The sequence below is a fragment of the Coenobita brevimanus genome, chromosome 112 (assembly GCF_032717465.1).
Source record: "Coenobita brevimanus isolate Jiangsu-jjx chromosome 112, ASM3271746v2, whole genome shotgun sequence".
Taxonomy (NCBI): domain Eukaryota; kingdom Metazoa; phylum Arthropoda; class Malacostraca; order Decapoda; family Coenobitidae; genus Coenobita; species Coenobita brevimanus.
The window spans coordinates 17,374,785-17,396,837 of record NC_137065.1 but is presented as its reverse complement, the minus strand read 5'-3'; the positions used below and the strand labels follow the sequence as shown (position 1 = coordinate 17,396,837).

Sequence of the window (22,053 nt, the reverse complement as noted above, 5' to 3'; positions counted from 1 at the left end):
ATATATCACTCCTAAATATTTTTCTGAATCTCTAATGTGTAAAAAAAATTAAGTTAGCCTTATATGATTTAGGGCAAGTGGCTATATAAGGTTATTATCAATAAAGTTGGTTTTTGATTATTTTTTACTTTACATCTTACTATAGATAATTAATATTTCACATCCTTTAGCTGGCAAGTGGCTATATTAGGTTATTATCAATAAAGTTGGTTTTTTATTTTACATCTTACTGTAGATCACTACTACATAGTAGACTTTTTTTGGGATCATAAATGCCTTTCAACCCTTTAGCGGGCGACTTTTTTTTTATTTTTTGGATCATAAATGCCTTTTTTAAACCTATTGAGGAAAAAAAATTAGTAGTAGATAAATGAGACAGACTTTCCCTTTTCAATTGTCAGCCAGGCTAGGCTAGGCCATGAGGTCCTCCAAGACCAAACGATACTATAAGAAAATTAAATGTTCTCTGGGCAAAATACTGTTGGACTCGGAGAATGTCATTCCTCTCTTCGAAAAGGTGTAGTCGTATGACCATATGGTCGTATATAGCACTGAGGCGAAAAGGCGACCTATCTGGCTGCCCGCTAAAGGGTTATCTGACCCCGCCTCCTTTCCGTTCTCTCTCAAAAAGATCTATCAAAAAGATTAAACTTAAAATCCCTCAGTTGTCGTTCTGCTCTCTGAGAGTTGACATATGATTTCGTTTGTATTCTATCCGAATCGTTTTCGCTCACCATTTTTAGTGGTAAGACTTTAGATAAAAAGGTTTTCATTTTTAATAAAATTAATTTTTTCTTTAAAAAATATGAATTCGATAGAATTAAAGAATTTTTTTAATATATACATTATTTTTTTTTCAAGGTATTGCTATACATAATGATGATGAGTATATGGATTGTTCTTCTGATGGCGACTATATTCGGAGAAAGATATGCAGATGAAGTATGTCCAACCCTGTTCGCCCGGGACCAGATGCCAAAACCTCGGCCCCTCCCTATTGCCTTACAACTGGAACCGACTACTACCCCCAGCTGGATGAGTTACTGGCAGATAGTTGATGGAAAAGATGTACACCCCCTAGCCTGTCTGATGATAGAAGGAGATTTCAACCACACTACCATCCACTCGGCAACCACCTCCTGTGAAAATGTTTCCCACTGGAACCACTCGGTTGTCTGGCCCCCTTTTCTTCGTGGTGGTGAAAAATGGTTTAATCAGTATACAGTGTTCATAACCACAAAAAACAACACCTTTAGTGTACAATTGAACCAACGAGTCGACTCTCAGTTGATTGAATATACTATTTCGAAAACAATCGGAATTAAAAAGTTGGATATGACAACTGGGGGGCCAAAGGTGAAAATATTGAACCTACGGGAACAGAAAGGTTGTCTCATCCTGACCAACTGTGATAATTGGAATGGATGGAACTACCTCAGCATTAATTCTTCTGACGACACCCTTCTTCTCGCACCTAAAACTATCGATAAAATTGAAGTCAAGGTGACACTATCTAGTTGTTTTCCTGAATACCAGTATGGTATATATAATGTGAAAGGAAGAGATTTTCTACCTCTAGAAGTATCCTACTCTAATGTTGATCTATACCACACTCTTAGTGCTAAGGTCAACTCTAGTATCATCTCCTTAAATACAATGTATTATTTAGGGTCTAATTGTTCTTTCCAGTGGTATTTAGTGGGGGTCAAGGGTGCGGATCTGATAATAAATTGCTTTCCAGAGGAAGAAATGAAAAGGGAACAAATAAAAGAAAATAGAAAAGGAAAATATAGAACAGTGAAACAAAAAGATATAAAAAAAAAGGATAAATTCTGCATCTGTCTTTTTTTCATCTATTATAAAAATATTATTTTTAAACCTTTTACTAACCCTTTAGCGGGCAAGTGGCTATATCAGGTTATTATCAATAAAGTTGGTTTTTGAATATTTTTGATTTTACATCTTACTATAGATAATTAATATTTCCGACAAACTTCACTCTCGTCGACGAATGGAACACGTCGAAAGTCTGCCACAAATGCAAGGGACCTCTGAATATCGTAGGGTTTAAGAAAGATGAAGGGAAGAAGAAGGAGGTGTACCTTCGGGGTCTACGTCGTTGCTCTGCCAAGAGTGATATTACCTACAACGACAAAGTCCCCCCAACACGGAAACATTCTCCAAACTTCCAGCTCCACCAGCAGTTAAAGTAATAAGAACAACAACTACTTTTTGTCCAATCGGTGGATAGAGACTGTAATGCGGCAGTCAATATTGTTCAAAAACTCTTTCTAGCGGCACCGTCCACCACTCTAGTCCGAGGAGTTAAGGTTCAAATGAAAGAGGTGTTTTGGTTGAAATATTATTGTAAAACAAAAAACAATCCAACACTAACTACTACTACTCACTACTCCGTGCATTTAAGACAAAGGTTTAGTCGTATGACCATATAGTCGAAAAGGCAACCTTGCTGACCTATCTGGTTGGCAGTTGGCTGCCCGCTAAAGGGTTATATTTTTTACTTTAGATTTTTCCTTAATCTTCTTCTTCTTCTTCTTTTTCTATTTCTTCCTCTTCTTCTTCTTCGTAACAATATTCACTAGATTTTTCACTATCAGGTTCTTCTTCTTCTTCTTCTTCTTCTTCCTCCTCTTCTTCTTCTTCCCTATTATTATAATTTTTATAATTATTTTCAATTAGTGAATATATAATTTTATGTGAATCAATATGAAATTTGATACAATTCATACAATGCATTTCATTATAGTTGAAAATTTTTTCCAACCATAGGTCACTATACTGGGTGTAATATATGTTCCCTTTCCAATACCTCTCAAAATTAAGTTCTGAAATAAAAAAATAAATGTTGATCTAACATTTTTATTCTGAAAACAAATTTATAATTAGCTTGGAATAAATTATTATTAATTTTTTTTTTCACATTTACAAAACAGGGCTAATAAATCCATATTTTTTAATAATACTTCCTTGTTCACTTCACTGGGTTTTATAACATTTTCAGAAAAATGATGGGAAATTTCATATTTACTCCAAAATATATTAAATATTTTCTTAATGAATTCATACTTCTTTGTTAAATTTTTATAGTTTGATAAAATATTATAAACTTCAAGATTGTTTTTATTTTTGTACATTTCAATCTTTTCCATTTTTAAAATAATAATCCTTATCTTTTAAAATAAAAAAACGGCAACTCGTTTTTCTTTCCCTTCAAGTATATATAAGGAATGCTCTCCGATAACCCCCAGAAGCCTTTGCCGAGAGTCAGACACGTAAAAAAATCTCAAAATCAGCTCACCATGAATTCTTTCAAATTCAAATATTTGGATTTACTAAATTACTCTGAGGAAAGATATAAAACATTCAGAGAGTGGAAACCTTATTATAAAATAAAAGCTAAAACTTTAGCTGAAAATGGATTTAGCTCTATCAGACATAACGATTGGGTAATGTGTATACATTGTTATACAAAAATAGGATTATGGAAAGAAGATGAGAATCCCTCAAGAGAACATCAAAAATTATTGAGGAAAATGCCCCAATTCAAGTAAGAATAAATCCTTTAGCGGGCAAGTAGCTATATCAGGTTATTATCAGTAAAGTTGGGTTTTGAATATTTTATATTTTACATCTTACTATAGACAATTAGACAGTAGACTTTTCTGGGAATCATAAATGCCTTTCAACCCTTTAGCAGACAAATGGCTATATCGGATTGTTATCAATAAAGTTGGTTTTTGAAATTTTTTTTTACATCTTACTGTAGATCATTAATACACAGTAGACTTTTTTTGGGATTATAAATGCCCAAGGAACAAGAAGGATGGAACTTCGTCTTCAACACGAAACTATTAGCTCGCATGGGATGGACGTTTGACCGCTGCGTATGGAGTGGCTTCCAGCACAGAAAAATTCTCCAAACTTCCAATTCTATTCCATCAGCACCAGCAGTTAAAGTAATAACAACAACAATTACTTTTTGTCCAATCGGTGGAGCCTTTCTGGATAGAGACTAATGCGGCAGTCAATATTGCTCAAAAACTCTTTCTAGCGGCACTGTCCACCACTCTAGTTCGAGGAGTTAAGGTGTTTTGGTTGAAATATTATTGTAAAACAAAAACGATCCAACACTAACTACTACTACTCCATGCATTTATGACAAAGGTGTTGTCGTATATAACACTGTTATTTTTCATTACAGCGTTAATGAAGCCCACTGAAAAATGGACAGAGGACATTATCAAGGAGAGGCCCAGATTGAATAGTAAGTATATAATTATCTAAATATGTTTTTATGATATATTGTTATTTCTGCTTGATATATAATTTGAATTAATTTTTTTCTCTATTTTTAGGTGTGTGGAGAGAAGAAAGTACTCGACTGGATACCTATGCTGATTTTCCAAATATTGATATAGATGTAAATTATTTGGCAAGAGATGGATTTATATACACTGGTAAGTATAATTTTTTTCTCAATTTGAAAAAAAAAAAATCTAAAATCAAGTGAAAAAAAACTACTATTTTACGTATATATTTAATTTTTTTCTCTTTTTTAACAGGAATAAGTGATATATGCAAATGTTTTGCTTGTGGCCTTCTTATCGGAAGTTTTGTAAGGGGAGCAGACATAACAGGAGCATGAAATCTTCTCACCTACTTGTATAATGGTTACCCTAAATGAAGTGGATTAATCCTTTAGTGACCGCTAACCATAAATAGGTCAGTAATGATTGAAATTTGGCAGAGCAACAACAGAGACCTCGCAGACATACCTTCTTCTTCGTCCCCACCTCCTCTAGCAACCGAGAAGGGAAATCGGCCCTAGTAGATTGACAAGTCATTTATATATTGTTATTTGAGATATAATAAAAAATCGAGTTTATTGACAACATCTACAGCCACTTTCCCGCTAAAGGGTTAAATAAATTATATATAAAAACAATTTAGACAACGCCATTCAATTGTAGATATGTTTAATAATGGTTGTTCTTCTAAACATTCTAGATGATAGGCTGAATCACAGGAGTTGCAAAATACAAATCTTTCTTCATTGTTATTATTGCCACATACCTGTAAAATATATATGTATATATATTAATTTTAGAATTACTAATTTTTATGTTACCTATCTTGTTACTGGTAAATAAACACGGTGAACTTTAATTTTTATATAATTTCTCCTATATTTATTTACCAATAATTCTAAGAAAGAATATTCCTAATCTTGAAAAAATTATACATAACTTTAGATTATACATACCTCACAGAATATAGATCTTTGGTTTTTTGGTTTAATCATTATAGGACGTAAATGTTTTCCATCAAACGTTTTTACAAAAATCAAGGAAAAATCGATACGGTCTTGAGGACAGGTATTGCAGATCTGAAAAGATAAAAAAAAGGTATTATTTTTTAATATTAGAAAATATTTGCATAAAAAATTAATAATAAAAATAATAATTCATACCTTGCTCCACTCCAAAATACACTGAAGACAAAAAAAATGATTACATTTCCCTGGGGAACCAAAAGCACCTTTGATGTTTCCTAAACAAATAGAACATAACATTTATAAAAAAAAAATAAAAAAAAATATTTAGGACTGTATAAGAGAAGAAAAAAATTAAAGCTGAATTTTTTTCATAAATATAAAAATATTATAAATATACAATATTTGAGAGAATAACCTGTTTAAAAAATGACAGATTTAGGTAAAGACGATCTTAGCGATGCCATACTTTATGCATGTAAAGCCACTGAGGATATAAAATATTCCATAGCACTCAAACATAGACCTGATCTATTTCGGGGAATGAGACAAATAAGGGAAAATCGGGATGGAAAGAAATTGGTGTTTATGTCGAGGAAAACCAAAAAATAAATGACTATTTAGAACTTGAATGGGATCAAGATCTCTTTGACTGTACAGCCTTTAATTGTCATCCTAATGATCCATCTAAATTTAAGGATGAGGATCCTGGCACTCATGTGGCTTGCGATTTTTATGAATCGGCACAAATTGAGGTCAATGCAGGAGGTATGAAGTTTGAGACTTGTCAGGCTAATTGCTTTCTTATAAATAAACAGGTGGATCCTCTTTCAGGAAAACCTATACCATCAGGAAATTATTTCCTTCCTGGTTTTGATAAAAATGGTTTCTGTCGAGCCATAAACCCACAATTGTTGACCTGGGCCACTATACCCGTATCGCGTTTCAGTTCTGCTGGAAGGGTAGAAGGTTTCAAAAATCCCGATCTACCCCCATTTACAGTAGTAGATAAAAATGTTTCCAGTATGGTACCAAATTACCCCTACTGTCAATATTTTCAAAAAGAGTTTGATCCTGAAGGAAAAGATTGTTATACAACAGCAGGTGGATATATTGCTAGGTTTTTTTTGGGTGATGTTCTGACGAACTTTCTCTATTTAGAAAACAATACAGCTATTCAAGAGAGTTTACCAAAAATTACTAAAATAGGTCCCTCAGCGAAAGAGGTAACTTTAGATAACGGGTCTGTCGTAAACCTAGAGGAGGAGAAGAAGGGTGGTTTAAATTACAGAAAGGTGCTTCAGTCTTTATTGCTGAGAGAGATGGATAAGGACTTTGAGAAGGATCTCATCCGAAGGTTTTCATCTTATTATAGTAAGAAATATCCCGACACCTTCAAAGAGGAGGAGGTATATGGTTTAATAAATGATCTGATGTTTCTTTTCACAAAAATATCTGTAGGTGTGAATAGTATAGATGAAATAAAAAAAATATTTTTATCAGAAGTTGTAAATATAGGAGAAAGTGAAATGAGCGAAAAAGAAAGAGCGTATTTTATTACAATATTAAATATATTATTTAAATATAAAAGTAAAATTATTTCTAATATTCGTCAGAGGGAAGGAGATTGTAAGAATTATTATTCTGTTACACGAATAAGAAACCCATCAAATAACGATCTCATACCGATACCACACGTCCCGACAGAGAATTTCTGGGATGCTCCTGTTCAGAATATTGCTTTAAAGATTTGGGAAGATTTATTAAGTATAGGTCGGTTAGGGGATAATTTTGATTTTTTGAATAATATTGTAGCCAATCTAGGAACCGATGTTGTGGTGGACAAGATTTTAGATATTTTGGCGGAGGGTGGTAAAAAAATAACAGCTAAACTGACAAGCGCTACAATGGGTAAAATAAGTACTCAGGCTGGTGTCAAGGCGGCTTCCTTTTTTGTGGCTGCTTCAATGGGTAGAAGATTTATTGGTCTAGCAGTGAAATCCTCGGTGAAGGTGGTAGTTCAGATGCTGAAATTGTTGGCCAAATTAGCGACTATAGCATTTAATGTTGTTGCTATGGTTTTAACCTTCATCTCTATTATCGGACTCATTTTGGATTTTGCCGTAGATACGAGCTGGATGAATGAAATTAAATACAGAGCTGATCTTGAAAAATATGCCCACTCTTTCAACGAATCATTCCGTATTAAAATGAATATAACAGATGCTGAATCTACAACAGCTCCTTTCAGTCCCCGTGATTTACTCAATTATGTAATAGATTCAGATCTCTCTTTCTCATCTTCTTTTGAGAGTTCGGTAGATCCAGTCACGGGAGAAACTTATTCTACTTATCAACAGTTAATGATGGATTTATTTAATGATAAACCAATGTTCCAAGAAGAAGAAAACCATCTATACTTAAAATATTATTATCAATATCTTGGTTCGAGAACTATTAATCAGTATGGCCAGCCCATTAAAGGCGATGAAATAATGGAACATTTTGATGAAAAAGCTAAATGCGATAAAATTAAGGAAGATGTTTCAAAAATTCTTCAAAAGGCATCTATTCATGGAAAAGTTATAGGTTATAATGCACGTCGTCTCCTTCTCAAAGCAACTTTAGAGAGAGAGAGGGAGCGCTGTAATGATAATAATAATATTGTTACTTTCATTCTACTTTCCTTATCTTTTTGTATTCCTTTGGCTCTTGTACTGAATATGGCTCTTTCTCTACCAATTCTTGCATTTTTAATATATTGTTTATTATTATGTGTTTTAGTTATTAAAAGGAGATATATAGAATTTATAAAAGAAACGAGATTATTCAATTTTGATAAAAACTTTGATGATTCTATAAATATGGGAGCGATGAATATATAAAGACATCCTTAAAGAAGTGGCGATGTTCTCCAGAAAATTCCTCATTCCTTTCAATAAAGAAATATATGATGAATACGAAGGAATAAATGCTTTTTCTTAAAAGAAATCAGTAAGTTACTTATGATGGATCATTCTGACAAGAGAGAAACAGAAGTTATAGAGTTATTCTTTTCTAAGAGAAAAGAGGAACAACAACCGGTAATAGAAAAACTTGATCCCATTATAACTGAAACCCTTATGGAAAAAGATGGAAATTCATGTTTTTCACCTTTATCTTTCAAATATTTTAACTTCTTATCGATGTCGAATGAAGGTTTTGAATCTTTATCTAGATTGTTAAATTTATCTGAAGAGTTGTACAACCAGGTGTGCATTGGTGTTTATTTTAGTAAAAATTTGAGTATAGAAAAATCTTATTGGTTAGAATTAAAAAAAATGAATTTATCAGTCGATCGATTCATCCAGGGTTCGAAAGAAAGTCTAGGAAAAACAATAGAGAAGCTGATGAAAGAAAAATTTGGTGATAACTATAAATTTACAGTGGAAGGATTAGAACATTTCAGTATAGTTCCCTGTATTGGAATCAATGTAGGTTTTTATTGGCCCGAAGATATAAAAGATGTTGGTAATCGACCTTTTTGGGAAATAAATAAAATAAAACCTCAACGATATGCTCAAATGTTTTCAGGAAGATTATGTAAAATAGGGATTGTGAATGGTGTAAGAATATTTGAAATGAAAACAAAATTTGATGGTGTAATAACAATATTTACTCTTTGGTCTGAATTTCGAAATGAGTTGTTCAGTGCACGAAGAAATAAATATACCGGGGAAGATTTTTACCGATTAAAAAATATAGTATTCAATGACAATGTATTAACAAACTATAAAATTGAGAAATATCTTGGTTTAAATAGTTGAAATTCCCAAAGTTAAAATATCTACTTTTCACTGTTTGAATGTTCCTTCTAATTTAAGAGAAAAGTTTTTTTATGAAACCATATATTATTGATAAAAATATACATTTATATGAAATATATTTAGAAAATGCATTTGAAATGGGTAAAAAGGGAATTAGGACTGAGTCAGAAAATACTGGGATAAAAATGGTTTAGCCACTGTAGGTGTAGTAACAGAGCCTATATGGGCATAATAGAATATTATGCATGTGAATAAATATTTTTTTAAATAATAATCTATAGAGAAATGAAATTGATATATGTTTGGATTTTTGATTCTTATAATAAAATATTGTATAAATTATTCTCAAGATAATAAGTTATATGAAACAGAAAAAAGAGAAAAAATAAAAACAATATAGAGAAAGGAAAGGGGCAACAGGGGATATATAAAGCTCCTCCCATCCCGGCAAGAGCTATAAGAAAAGATGGAGGCGCCTCTGTCAGAATACAAGAGAGAAGAGGACCCCCTGAAGAAGAATTGGGATAAATTCATTATGATAGAGGCTCTCAAGAATGATAAGGGGAATACATACATCTCGTTCTTTGCTTTCAAGTATCTCCTTGATATTATATGGCACTTAGATAAAGGAGATGAAGCTGTATCTGTTTTTATGTTTAATTTTGCTGAGTTACACGAAAGTGGAAGAATGAATGTGGGTGTATTTCTCGCTAAAGATTTGGAAATGAAAGAAAAGTCTTATTTATCCAAGTTAAGAAAAGAGAAATATTTATCGGTTGGTCAGTTCGAGCGAAGAAATCAAGAAAGTCTAAGAAAACTGATGGAAGAGATGATGAAGAAGCTTTTCGGTAGTAGTTATGAGTTGAAATTACCACCCTCATCATATCTGGCTTTTGTTGCCTGTATTGGTCTCAATGTAAACCTCCGTTGGAAGAATAACATGAAAGATGCTGGTACTCAACCCTTTTGGGGAATAGGTGAAAAAAAAAAAAAAAAGAAAAGCTAAGATGTTTTCAGGCAGTCTTAGTAAAATTGGGTTCTCAGATGGGATTAATTTTTTTGAAATAAATACAGATGATAGTGTGGTAACAATATTCATATCTTCCAAAAAAGATTTCTTCTTTACTGCACGAGATGAGAAATTTACTAGAAAAGAACTAAACCATTTAAAAAGGGTGGTCTTTAATAAAAATTTGTTGGAAAAGTATGAAGTTAGGAAATATAATGGTCTTCATAAAGTTGTGCTTCCAAAAGTTAAAATAAGCAAATCACATTCTTTGTATCCACCTCTTTATATGAGGGGAAATTTTATGTCAAAGTTTATTGAAGGAGGTGTATATCTGAATAATATTCATTTGGAAAATAAATTTGAGATGGATGAAAAAGGGGTCAGAATTGGTATCGACTGTTGTGTTGATGGGGTACCAACTCTTACCGTTAATCAACCTTTTATTATGTCTTTGAGAAATAAATATGGATTAATCTCAGTAGCTGTAGTAACAGAACCCATTTGGGAAGACTAGAGACCTTTCAAATAAATGTTATATTTTATAGCATCCAAATAATTCAAGTATTATTTAGAGATTTAGATTTAAGATTTTCCTTTCATCTTTTTACTGAAGAGTAAGATAGAAATATATAAATTTCCATTTTTGAATGTAAAAATTAATAGGCTAAAATAAAAAAGAATATAATACCTTTTTTTTATTTTTTCCCAAGACGAACAACCGTTTCAACCCAACCTTGAGAGAGAGAAAAATTCATTCAGTTCACCATCCAAATATAATACAATCATTTACCTGCTAAAGGGTTAATTATTTTTTAAAGGAGAGGAAAAAACTTTATTAAAAAAAACATTATACAAACAATTTTTACAGATGTGTTTTGATGTGGGCTCTGATATGAGACCGAGTTCGAAAACTACGATCACATTGAGGACATGTATATGGCTTTTCTCCTGTATGAATGCGTTCGTGAACCATCGTGTCCTCTTTCCTCATAAACTTCCTGCCACAGTATTTGCAAACAAACAATTTTACCCCTGTATGTATCCTCTCGTGTGATTTTAGATATTCTTTTACTTTAAAAAATTTATTACACATCACATTTATAGGGCCTCTCATCGCGATGTATAGCCATGTGTTTTTTCATATATGCTTTCCTTAGGAATGACTTATTGCAATAGGAACAGCAGTAAATGTTTTTATCCATATTGATATTTATATAAATTTTATTTAAAAAATTAGATGATTCCAGAGGTTCTTCTTTTATATCCACCAAAGCAGCATTCTCTTCTTCTTTTATATCATTCTCTTCTTCTTTGACAGCATTCTCTTCTTCTTTTATATCTTCCTTCGAGATCCCATTTGGCTCCTCTCCAAAAGATGTGGCCCAACAATCAACCTAAAAAATTCTCTCTTTAGATAGTTATGTTACAAAGAAAACCTTTAGAATATTAAAAAAATTAAAATATAAATATTCTTTCTTCAGAAAACTAAAAAAAAAAATAAAAAGATTTGGGAAAATGTTTTTAAAAATAAAAAAACTAAAGTTGAAGCTATAGTATAATTTTTCACTTATGGTTGTAAAAGAATTAATTACCTTTTCATCAAAAGGTTCCAGAGGTTCTTTTTTGATGATATTTGGATCCATAGTCACACCCCCACTTCGGTGAGTGTTTGCTGAAACACCCTTATAAATCTGAAAATGAAAAGAAATTTCAACCCTATCTGGTTGGCGGGTGGTTGCCCAGTAAAGGATTACTAGTAGATGATGATTTTTCTTTTATAGAATCTTTACATTTATGATTAATTGTAGCTAATATTATAATCAATATTATTAATATAACAATAACTAAAATTAATATAGCCCAATCTGATTCAAAAGGGAAAGCCATTTCATTAACTTTATTTTATATTTATTTTAAAAATATAAATATCTATTATAATAATTTACTTCAAAGATTTTAACAAGGGCCTTTTCGCCTCAGTGTTATACAACCATATGGTCATACGACTACACCAATGCACGGAGTAGTGGTAGTAGTAGTTAGTGTTGGATTATTTTACAATATTTCAAACAAAACACCTCTTTCAACTCACTGCCGCCGCTAGAAAGAGTTTTTGAGCAATATTGGCTGCCGCATTACAGTCTCTATCCAGAAAGGCTCCACCGATTGGACAAAAACTAGTAATTGTTGTTGTTGCTGGTGCTGGGATGGAGCTGGAAGTTTGGAGAATGTTTCTGTGCTGGGGGACTTTGTCGTTGTAGTAGGTAGTATCACTTTTGGCAGAGCAACGACGTAGACCCCGAAGGTACACCTCCTTCTTTTTCCCCTCATCTTTCTTATTAAACCCTTATAGTATCGTTTGGTCTTGGAGGACCTCATGGCCTAGCCTAGCCTGGCTGACAATTGAGAAGGGAAGGTCTGTCTCATTTATCTACTACTATTTTTTTTTCCTCAATAGGTTTAAAAGGCATTTATGATCCAAAAAGTCGCCCGCTAAAGGGTTGATAATCCCCAAAAAAGTCTACAATAAGATGTAAAACCAACTTTATTGATAATAACCTAATATAGCCACTTGCCAGCTAAAGGGTGTGAAATATTAATTGTCTATAGTAAGATGTAAAATAAAAAATATTCAAAAACCAACTTTATTGATAATAACCTTATATAGCCACTTGCCCGCTAAAGGGTTAATTGTTTACGGTCTGTATTATTATTACATTGCAGTTGTGTCATGTATCTGTATCATGCTGTGATATGGTTTCAAATCACCTTCCATCCTCTTGTGGTAAAACATTAAAATCAGGCATTATGCATACTCTGATAATTTATCATAGAAACATCACCATTTCTTCATACTAAAATTGATTCAGTCCAAAGATCTCTTTCATTTGAACCTTTATTTCTCGAATTGGTTGTCGTTGTGTAATCTAGAAGCTGTTTCTGAGCTGTTGCATTACAATATCTATCCAGAAAGGTTCCACCAATCGGACAATTGACCGCCATATATTATCGGAATACTCTGGAAGCGGGGCGATGATGTCATTATCAGTATCACTCTTGGCAGAGCAACAGCCGAGACCTCGCAGATACTCCCTTCTTCGTCCTCACATCTTTTACGAATTCTATTGTATTCAGAAGTTCCTTGCGTTTGTGGCGTGTCCTACGGTGGTGAAGTTTTTGGACCGGTTTTCTCTCATCACAAGCGAGCTTTAAAAAAAGAAAAAATTTAATGAGTTCAGTTATGGATGGTAAATCCTCAGATACTACTAGTAAATCTATTATAGGGAAAAAAACGGAAATTGTGTCTAGAAAGCACTTCTCAATTGAAAATCCAAAAAATTATGGATAAGGTAGATACTATTGATTTTTGTATGGAAGAAGAAAAAGAAGAAGATGGGATTGAAAATGAAAATATTGAAAAGTGATATAGAAATAATTTCTGAATGTGATGATGGAGATACTGAAAGTGACAGAAGTTATTTTGGATGATGACTCTGATGATCAAGCTATTGATGAGGAACAATGGTTAAATGTGACTGATAGTTTTCTTGAATGACTAACCAAGTAGATCAGCAAGGGTTAACCCTTTAGCGGGCAGCCAACTGCCAACCAGATAGGTCAGCAAGAGTTGGAATTGCCTTTTCGCCTCAGTGTTATACAACCATATGGTCATACGACTACACCAATGCACGGAGTAGTGGTAGTGTTGGATTATTTTACAATATTTCAACCAAAACAATATTTCAACCAAAACAATATTTCAACCAAAACTCCTCGGACTAGAGTGGTGGTGCCGCCGCTAGAAAGAGTTTTTGAGCTGCCGCATTACAGTCTCTATCCAGAAAGGCTCCACCGATTGGACAAAAAGTAGTAGTTGTTACTTTAACTGCTGGTGCTGATGGAATAGAATTGGAAGTTTGGAGAATGTTTCTGTGCTGGGGGACTTTGTCGTTGTGGTAGGTAATATCACTCTTAGCAGAGCAACGACGTAGACCCCGAAGGTACACCTCCTTCTTCTTTCTTAAACCCTACGATAATCAGAGATTCTTTGCATCTGTGGCAGACTTTCGACATATTCCATTCGTCGACGAGAGTGGTTTGTCGGACCGGCTCCTCTCTCTTTCATCACTCTGGCAAATTTAGTGTTAGGAGAGGCAAAATGTTTCCCCCCCCCCTCCCAGTGCAAGAAAACTTGGCTGAACCGTACGCTACGTGGAAGGGTTTCTTAGTATCTCCCAAAACCTTGTTTACGAATGTGTCTAGAGTCTTTTTGGTTAGACAGTAGACTCGAAATGATCCAAAAAATAAAAAAGTCGCCCGCTAAAGGGTTGAAAGGCATTTATGATCCCAAAAAAAGTCTACTTTGTAGTAGTGATCTACAGTAAGATGTAAAATATAAAATGTTCAAAAACCAACTTTATTGATAATAACCTAATATAGCCACTAAAGGATGCGAAATATAAAAATATTCAAAAATCAACTTTATTGATAACAATCCGATATAGCCACTTGCTCGTTAAAGGGTTGAAAGGCATTTATGATTCCTAAAAAAGTCTATTGTCTATAATAAAATTTAAAATAAAAAATATTCAAAAACCAACTTTATTAATAATAGCCTGATATAGCCACTTGCCCACTAAAGGGTTAAAATTGCTCTTTATCTCGGGGTTTATGTATAATTATATAGTAGTATGACTATCTTTGTCTAAGTGGTATAGTAGAATTTGTTTCTAATAAACTTCAACTATTCATTTGAAGTTTGAAATGGGGCAATAATGTCGTTGTGAAGATCATTTTTTTAGCAGAGCAACGACAGATACCCCCTCCTGTAGCAACCTGAACTTTATTACAACCTGAGCCATAAATTAACCCAATCAGTTATGGGGTATAGGCTATTAAAAAATAATAATAATAATAAGTAGGGGAGAACAGGACTTATTTGTTGTCTAGCACCGTCTCGTGGTTGGCTTTATAGTGTGTGTGTGTGTATTTCTTTATATAGAGGTCTGATATAAAAAGTATATAATAATCAAAAGCCAATTTTATTAACAATATTCTTATACAGCCACTTACCCGTTAAAGGGTTAAAAATAGACTATAAAATAAAATAAAAAATTTCACCAGTATATTTTTGTCAATTTACAAAGTTCTGGGCAATGTTGGCTGTTGCTTCATCCCCTCCTATAAAAGCTTAAATTTTATATAATTTATTTGAAAACCGGATACAAAAGGGTATATAAATTTTTACAATCTTTCACAGATTTAGATAATAATAACAATGGACCTTATTGGACCTGATACCTCTTGTGAGAAATGTTTTAATATTTTGAAAGATAAATATAAATTTTCAAATAAAAGTCAAGGATATCTCCTTTTTGCTATATATGAAAATACTTTGGAATATAATAAAGAAAATATTATAGAGAGACTAAATAACAATCTCAAAAGGATAATTTCTTTAAAGAGAGATGGTGATATGAGAAAAAATCTTTTTGAATCAATGATAAGTGAAAATCCAAAAGCAGAAGAGGAAAAAGAAAATCTTCCAATTCCTAATAAAAAAGAGAAAGAGTTTCGGAATATGTTCAAAAGAAGGAGAAAATACGACTGATTGTGTATTTTTCCCAATCTCAGTTGAAATAACAACATTCGAAAATAGATGGCGTGGTTATGAGTATTTGATATTTGGAGCAGAACGCATTCTTTGTAATGAAGAAATTGATACTGAACCATATATTAATCATAAAGATGGAAGAATTCATTTTCTTCAGTTTATCAAAACTGAAAGAGTTAAAAATTCTGTTGATAGTGTATATGCGGCAGGTAAACTCAATATGAAAGATTATAATGAGAATCTCTCAATGGCATTAATATTTTCTATAAAAAAACTCTATCTTTTGGGAAGAATGTTCATTATCTGATCTTTATGTACAAACAGTCTCTTCTGAAAGACATGATAAAGATTTTAAAAATATGATTATTAGTCGAGATATTATTCTTCACTTAAAATACATATATAATTGCATGTGTAATTATATGGAACAAGAATATAATATTTATTCTACAATAGATTATTTAAAAAATAAGTTTGATGTAACTGATACTTCATTTTCATTAAATTTAAATGAAAAAGTGAAGAAGTTAGGTATATGCTGCCATTCCAGTCCTCTAACCCATTTCCTAGTAGTGCTATAGAAATGTGTTTCAAGTCATTGAAAGACAAAAAATAACCCCAATAAATGTCCAGAAAAAAAAAGCTTAAAACTCAAAAGAGAGAAAAAATATGAACTATTTTTTATTAACTACTATGTGGAGAGGGGGCGAGGGCCGGGGGGAGGGCGGCCGCGCCGCCGCAAATAGTATTAAAAAAAAAAATAGTTAAATAGATATTTGAGTTTTAAACTTTTTTTTTCTTAGAAGAATAGTTAAAAAAAATAAAGAGTTTAATTAACTTTTTATTCCTTAAGATGACAACATTTTTATACAGCCACTAAGAGGATAATGGAGAATATCTTTGCTTGCTATAATTTACTAGAGTATGATTTACCAGAAGGAAAAAAAATAAGTCCAAATTTTGATGATATGATTGAAGATATCATAAAATTTCAGAAATTATGGAAAACTAATGAGAAATTAGTAGATAAAGTGAAAGTAAAAAAAGCTAAGAAAAAAATGGTAGAAAAATTCATTCATAATATAATTATTAATGAAAGAATTGCAATCCAAGATTATAAAACCACACAAAAGATAATTGATAATTTTGAAGGAGCCCTTTCCACTGGGAATAAGAAATTCTATAAGACCCCTGGTGAGCTGGAAACTAAGAATTTATACAAAGCATGGTTAAAACTAATGGAAATGGATGAGAAAGAAAAACAACGAAATCCATCAAATTTGGGATTTTTAGAAATTAGAAAATACATTATTGATATTCATAAAATTCTAATGACTGGAGTAATTGATGAGAAAATTATGACCCCCCCCCGGGAATGTTTAGTACTTTTGATAGAGTAGCCGAATATAAGGGTGAAATTCATAAATACCCAAGAAAGGGAAGTCAAGAAGAATGGGAAAGAGATTTGGACTTGTCTGGACCAGTATAATAGTTTTATTATGAACATGAAGAAAAACATTGAAGAAAAAAAAGGTGTAGAGGGTATCTTTAGGTGTGCCGCATGGCTTCTAGTTATGCATCCCTTTAGTGATGGAAATGGCCGCCTTAGTAGATTGTTGGCAAGTTATTCTCTTAGTTTAATTACACCATTTCCATCTCCAGTAAGTAAAAATCGAGAAGGTTTTATTGATGCACTTATCAATGCACGTAAATCTTTTCCAAGTCATATTACTGCTATGATGATTGAATCAAATTGGTGGGCGTGGATGGAATTTTTAAATATGATAGGAATCTCCTATTAGAATTTTTCTTTCTAGTTGTAAGAAAATGGTTTTCAAACTCCAGGCTAAATAAAAAAATATTTTCCGTTTTTAGGTGATATTTCTTAACCTTGTAGTTGGTAATCAACCTTCAACCAGGTTGAAAATATTTTTCATCTCAGTTACATATGACCATTTGGTCGCATCTCTTTTTTACTTGTATAGTCTACTGGTGTTTATTTCTTTTTTTTTATAATAAAATTCAACCAAAACACTTCTTTTATTCCAACCTAATTCCTTAACCCTTTAGCGGGCAAGTGGCTATATCAGGTTATTATCAATAAAGTTGGTTTTTGAATATTTTTTATTTTACATCTTACTATAGACAATTAGACAGTAGACTTTTTTGGGAATCATAAATGCCTTTCAACCCTTTAGCGGACAAGTGGGTATATCGGATTGTTATCAATAAAGAAGGAGATATACCTTCGGGGTCTACGTCGTTGCTCTGCCAAGAGTGATATTACTTACAACGACAAAGTCCCTCAGCACAGAAACATTCTCCAAACTTCCAATTCTATTCCATCAGCACCAGCAGTTAAAGCAACAACTACTACTTTTTGTCCAATCGGTGGAGCCTTTCTGGATAGAAACTGTAATGCGGCAGCAAAAACTCTTTCTAAAGGCACCACTCTAGTCCGAGGAGTTAAGGTTCAAATGAAAGAGGTGTTTTGGTTGAAATATTATTGTAAAACAAAAAACAATCCAACACTAACTACTACTACTACCACTACTCTATATATTTATGACAAAGGTGTAGTCGTATGACCATATGGTCGTATATAACACTGAGGCGAAAAGGCCCTTGCTGACCTATCTGGTTAGCAGTTGGCTGCCCGCTAAAGGGTTAATAATATTTTGTAATAACTATTTTTTATTTGTTCCTAAAATTAATAGATATGGAAGATTCTCTGGAACGGGCCGGTGGGAGTAACATCCAAGAGGAACCCCTAGATCTTACTACACAAGAAAACTATAATAATAAGGAATATAGAGAAACGCATAAGAATACTTATTTGGGTAAAAATATATTTAAGTTTTATAAGTTGAAATTGGAAAAGAGTGAAAAATTACCAGAATGTCCAGAGGTTTCTACTAATTCTGTGAACCTTATTATGGCCACCCATTCTCAAGAGAAGCCGTATAAATGCGGTGATGGGTGCTTCAAAAGAAAAGCTATTTTAAAAAAACATGAGATGATACATACTTGTGAATACTGTGAGAAGACTTTCTCATATAAATCGATCCTAAGAATTCATATACGGACTCATACAGGGGAAAAGCCGTTTATCTGTGAATACTGTAAGAAGGATTTCTCACTAAAATCGAACCTAACAGTACATAAACGCATTCATACAGGGGAAAAACCCTTTTCTTGTAAATATTGTGAGAAGACTTTTTCGAAAAAATGCAACCTAAAAACTCACATACGTACTCATACAGGAGAAAAACCGTTTACCTGTGAATATTGTAGTAAAAGATTCAACACGAAAGAAACAATGGAAAAACATAAACGCATTCATACAGGAGAAAAACCGTTTACCTGTGAATACTGTAGTAAAAAATTCAACACGAAAGAAACAATGAAAAAACATAAACGTATTCATACAGGAGAAAAACCGTTTACCTGTCGAAACTGTAGTAAAACATTCAGGCAGAAAGAACACATGAAATCTCATGAACGTACTCATACGGGGAAAAGGCCGTTTGTTTGTGAATACTGTGCGAAGAGTTTCTCATTAAAATCGAACCTAATAAGACACACATGTACTTATACAGGAGAGTAAAAAGAAAGCACGAATAGAAATCCATAAACGCATTCATACGAGGGGAAAAACGTTTGTCTGAATACTGTTAAAAAACTTTCTCAGATACGAACGCATTGAGAGAAGTTGTTTAACTATGGATACTCTAGGAAAGCATTAAGAAAACTTGGAAATTTATAAACACACTCATACAGGAGAAAAACCATTCACCTGTGAATAAAGAATTCAGGCAGAAAGTTCATAAATGCATTCATATGAGGGGTCTGTCTGTGAATACTATCAGAAGATTTTCTCAGATAACACATACATATTTAAAGGGTAAATATGGAAAATTATAATAAGGGGAGGGAGGGGAAACATTTGCTGGGAAAAATTTTTTTGGCTGTAAATAGTGTAAGAGAAGGAAATATCAACCCTAAGGAATCATATACGTATTCATTTATATGAGAAAGAATATATGAATGGTATGAGAATGTTGCCTGCAGTCTCAGTCTAAAAGCTCTACCGATCGGACAAGTGGCCGAACAACGGTGGAGGTTCATTTTTCTCCTTCGTCCTCATACTAAAATAAATAAATATTTAAAAAATCAATTTTAACAACATTCTTATACTGCTATTTTAGTAACTATTTATAATTTTTTTTCTTTTTTGAAATTAATAGACATGGAAGGTTCTCTGGAACAGGCCAATGGGAGTAATATCCAAGAGGAACCTTTGGATCTCAGTACAAAAAAAAATTATACTTATGATGAAAAATCTGTGTTGAAGAATACTCATTTCGATAAAAATATATTTAAATAAGTTAAAAATGGAAAAGAGTGAAAACTTACCGGAATGCTCGAAGGTTTTTACTAATTCTGTGGACCTAGATGAGAAGACTTTCTCGAATAAATCACACACACGCACCCAAACAGGAGAAAAACCAGTTACCTATGAATACTGTAGTAAAACATTCAAACAGAAAAGAGACGTGGAAGATCATAAGCTCATCCATACAGGGGAAAAACCGTTTACCTGCGGATACTGTAGTAAAACATTCAGGCGGAAAAGAGACATGGAAGTTCATAAGCGCACTCATACGGGGGAAAAACCGTTTACTTGTGGATACTGTAGTAAAACATTCAGGCAGAAAGGACATATAGAAATTCATAAACGTATTCATACGGGGGAAAAACCATTTATCTGAAGACTTTCTCCGATAAATCGAGCCTAAAACGTCATATACGCACTCATACAGGGGAAAAACCATTTACCTGTGGATACTGTAGTAAAACATTCAGGCAGAAAGGATATATGAAAATCCATAAACGCATTCATACGGGGGAAAAACCGTTTGTCTGTGAATACTGTCAAAAGACTTTCTCAGATAAATCAAACCTAAGGACTCACAAACGCATTCATACATGAGAGAAGTTGTTTAACCCTTTAGCTGGCAAGTGGCTATATAAGGTTATTATCAATAAAGTTGGTTTTTGAATATTTTTTATTTTACATCTTACTATAGACAATTAATATTTCGCATCCTTTAGCTGGCAAGTGGCTATATTAGGTTATTATCAATAAAGTTGGTTTTACATCTTATTGTAGACTACATAGTAGACTTTTTCGTGGATTATCAACCCTTTAGCGGGCGACTTTTTGGATCATAAATGCTTTTTAAACCTATTGAGGAAAAAAGTAGATAAATGAGACAGACCTTCCCTTCTCAATTATCAGCCAGGCTAGGCTAGGCCATGAGGTCCTCCAAGACCAAACGATACTATAAGAATATTAAATGTTCCCTGGGCAAAATACTGTTGGACTCGGAGAATGTCACCCCTCTCTTCGAAAAGAGATGTCTGGCCATCTCTCGGATGGCCGTCAAGGCTTCTCAGCTGTGCAGTGCGATGATAGAAGATCTACTCCAAAGAGAACTTGATGGTCTGGTCGAATGGCCAGACTTTACCAAGATGAATGTGTTTGTCCAACTCTTCACCCAAGGGTGCGAAGCGAGGAAGAGAACGAAACCCAACTTGGCGATGGATGGGACGTGGAGTAAACGGTTCGAAAGTATCTCCTATCCTTCTTCTGGTCTTCGATACCACTCGGACTACAATTTAATAAACTACTGCGCCAAGACCTACAAGACGTGTTTTCTTAATAACTTGGAGTTGAATTTCGTATCTCGTCAGCGACGCGCCATTCGCTTCTACCTATCCAAGATCGAGGCGACAGCAGCGCCCACCATCGTCTATGCACTTCAGACTCTCATCAACGGGTGGAAGTACGTCGGAAGAACGTACTCCGTGGACCAGTTAAACGAATTGAAAGACCGACACTCGGAGTTCGTCGAGCAACACAGACAACACCTGCCACGACAACAACCGACATTTAAGTTATTACCGGTGGAGTATCTCCGCTACTACTATTTTCTCAGACGGGAGTACTCTGAGTCGACGAAACTTAGAAATATTCCACTGGCTCCCTCCAACACGATCAAGGTACATTACTTAGATTTCGATACGGTCGGAGTGAAGGGTATATGTCACGACCTGGGCATCAACCTGGAACCCAAGGAACAAGAAGGATGGGACTTCGTCTTCGACACGAAACTATTAGCTCGCATGGGAGGTAAGAAGTGGACGTTCGACCGCTGCGTGTCAACCGACGGAGTGGCTTGTTCAGTTAGGTATTACAGATACCACGACGTCGATAATACTTTTTCTTCCAAGAAGAAGAAGAAGAGAAACGACGGGACTGCGGCGC

At 33.5% G+C, this 22,053-nt stretch overlaps 1 protein-coding gene across 1 annotated transcript in view; it reads left to right on the top strand.

Moving 5' to 3' along the window:
• Window positions 1-19,804, top strand: part of LOC145418126 (uncharacterized) — a 29,917-nt gene extending 10,113 nt beyond the window's left edge. Inside the window, exons 3-4 of the mRNA XM_080286651.1 lie at window positions 18,677-19,087; window positions 19,794-19,804. Of these exons, the coding sequence (XP_080142777.1) occupies window positions 18,677-19,087; window positions 19,794-19,804 (422 nt within the window). The remainder of the gene's footprint in view (window positions 1-18,676; window positions 19,088-19,793) is intronic.
• The last annotated feature ends 2,249 nt before the right edge of the window (window positions 19,805-22,053 follow it).